Raw genomic sequence first — 2,738 nt, forward strand, 5'->3', positions numbered from 1 at the left:
AGTTAATTGGCTATATCTTTAATAACGCTTAACCTAGGTAAAAATCCTCGCAAATCTAGATCTAGAATATACTAAATAATAACTAATTCCTTAAGATCGGTGAGTTTCTAAGAATTGGGTGTAGAATCGCGTTGCGAGGTCATTCTATAATACCGATTGCTAAGAGTATTTCGGTTAATGAAATACAGCTTTGCAGCTGCTCTAACACTCTTGATTTAGCCTTTCTCGATTATATGGATAGTAAGGTTTATTCTGCCTTTAGGATTAACTGATAGGATGTTAAATAAATGAGACATAATGTATTTAAGCTATGGTATGCGCGTCGGACGCGTCTCGGCGCGCAGGTGGCCAAGTCGCTTGTCTGGCCAACTCGCTTATCGAGTACGTTATATAAACTTTCTGAACACGGTTTCGGACCATTGCTGACGAAGCTGCCTGTTCAGCTTTCGACGACCAAACCTCGACCTCCATCATCCCCGCCGGCTCCGGCTTCGAAGTTGTGTTATGCCCAGGCGGCCGCTCGACAAACATCCTGGCTTCGGAGGCCGACCAGCTGAACGAGCTTGCAAACACAGGCCACGTGTCAAACCAGGGTGGTGGCGGTAACAGTAAGTAGTTGAGCTGAGCACCTCGCACGCTTCGCCCCCGAGTGACGCCCCAGTATTCTTATCAAAGGTGCGCGCTTGTCAAGCACATAACCAACTTGAGATTGGGCAGAGTGCTGACGCTACCTGTAGATGCTGCTGCCTCTACTGGATATAACGCTCAGGCTCCTGGCGTCGGACAGGGTGGCGCTCCGGAAACTGCGGGAGATAGGTGTCGGCGTTGGGGTGAATAGATACTGCGATACTGGTGTGTACGAGCACCATTGAGGGCGGCTGGACCGTCTGACGCCAGGGCTGGCACCGGGAAGGTAGTTTTGTCAAGCTATGCATATTCGGGAGTCGTGGCGTCTTATATACCCTGTTGTTCTTCAATTAAGATTATCCTTTGCCGCAATACGCTCTGAGCGGGTGCTAATAGGTGTTTTGGCCGATGTCTCATCCTATCTGGCGGCTTCAGTGCTTGCTAGTGTTTCAATGCGACTGGCATCATTTCCCCCTAAGGTCTCCGCTCACAAAGACGACCAAAACGGTAGCATAAGCAGCAGTAGCCGCAAAGGTTTCTGCTCGGCTTGCACTGGTGAGCAGGCCGATAGTCGCCGCGAACAGCGTCGTAAACGCGGCAATCAAGCTAAGCCTCCACTTCGAAGACGTGATAACATAGAGGGCGACGATGGCCCCTATAAGGAGGATAGCAGCGAGGAGTGTGCTAATCGAGTTCACGAATCGTGCTATGTTTTGCTTAGAAACGTAAGCGTACTGGCCCTCTACGGGGCGTGTCTGCTATGGATCAGCCTAAACATCGGTATATAGAAGGTCGCAACATGGTAGCTCACTTTAAAGAATACAGGAAAGTGAGTTTGCACGATTAATGTCAGTCTGTCTTGCTATAGTGGTGTTTTGAGAGTGACTAGGTCATCTTCATCCTTGTAAAGACCGGGACTGTGGCCCCCGAGCAATATAAAGCCGTCTGGCTTCTCGGATTTTAGGTTAAAGAAGTGCCGGAGCGCGTCGAGTGTTCTTCGCGACGGCTGTCCGAGTGACGCGACAGAATTCTCGAGTTGCAGCGCTTTATAGACTGGTGCTAGAGTGGTGGTGAGCGAAAGGTTGTTGGATAGAGAACCACGAAGTAGAGGGAGAGAAAGCCCCTTGTATGCTCTCCTGTCTCTGGCTGTCCTTGGCTCCTCTCGGACTTAGCTGAGGAGATAATGCTTGGCAAGAGGGACTGCGCTCTGACGAGTGCAGTTTCCTCCATCCTCCATCTTGTTTTCTCTTGCAATCGACAGGACGATCATGGAGCTGAGGAGGGGTCGTGCAGGTTCAGCTCCTTTCGGAGGGCGAGGCCTTGTTGGGCGGATCCATACAGTGATGAACGGGAGTGAGACCGGCAAAAGGCGTCGATAGAGAGGTGCTGAAGCCCAGCACTAGCTGGATCTTCACTATTGATGGCGCTCTCCAGCCGCAACCGTTCGCTAAATCCTGCTCGGAATATCTTGACCCAGCGAAGCGGAACGCAACGATGCCATGAAGGGACATATCTAGCCCTGTCATTTGACCGTGTTGGGACTGTAGCTTTCCTGAGTACCTGTCCAGTCCTCTCAGAGAGCAGCTCTAAATTCCAAATCGTGGATTCGTGGCACAGTGGTGTTAGAGCTGAACCTGAAAGCCATCCAAGTCCTCGGAATCATGGCTGTCCTATCGCGGCTCTGCGGTGTCGCCAAGGACGTCAGTTGCAGTAATGCTTGGCGGAAGACTCTAGCAAGGCGTGAGCTTCCTGGTAAGTCGCTACCCCTTATTATTCGCGAGAATTGAACCGTACTTCTCGTTTCGTGGCCGCTGGTTCGCTGCATAACCTTTACCCGTAGAGGTGGGCGTGGGCTAGGTAACCGCAATTCCATCCGTTCTAGCGGGTACTAGCGGAGCGAAAGAAAGACTTTTTTTTGCATGGTTTAAGGTAGGAGAAGTATCGGAAAGCTGCTATATATATTGCATTATTAATAATAAATAGAAGCTTTTGTTTATAATCCTAAAAGACGGGTGCTAATCTGCACTGAAGGTAACCTTGACAACTAGCTGCAAAGGTTGGTCCCCAGCCTCCGGTGAGAGATTGATCGTTCTTGAGATCACCAAGAACGT

At 50.2% G+C, this 2,738-nt stretch overlaps 1 protein-coding gene across 1 annotated transcript; it reads left to right on the forward strand.

Annotated features, from left to right (window-relative positions):
• Nucleotides 1-287: 287 nt before the first annotated feature.
• W97_09065 (uncharacterized protein) lies at nt 288-872 on the forward strand (the record flags this gene model as incomplete). Its single annotated transcript, XM_007786929.1, has 4 exons — nt 288-381; nt 444-608; nt 662-675; nt 738-872. The coding sequence occupies 4 exons, from the start codon at nt 288-290 to the stop codon at nt 870-872; spliced, it is 408 nt and encodes a 135-aa protein (XP_007785119.1).
• Nucleotides 873-2,738: the final 1,866 nt, after the last annotated feature.

This window comes from Coniosporium apollinis (assembly GCF_000281105.1).
Source record: "Coniosporium apollinis CBS 100218 chromosome Unknown supercont1.78, whole genome shotgun sequence".
Taxonomy (NCBI): domain Eukaryota; kingdom Fungi; phylum Ascomycota; class Dothideomycetes; genus Coniosporium; species Coniosporium apollinis.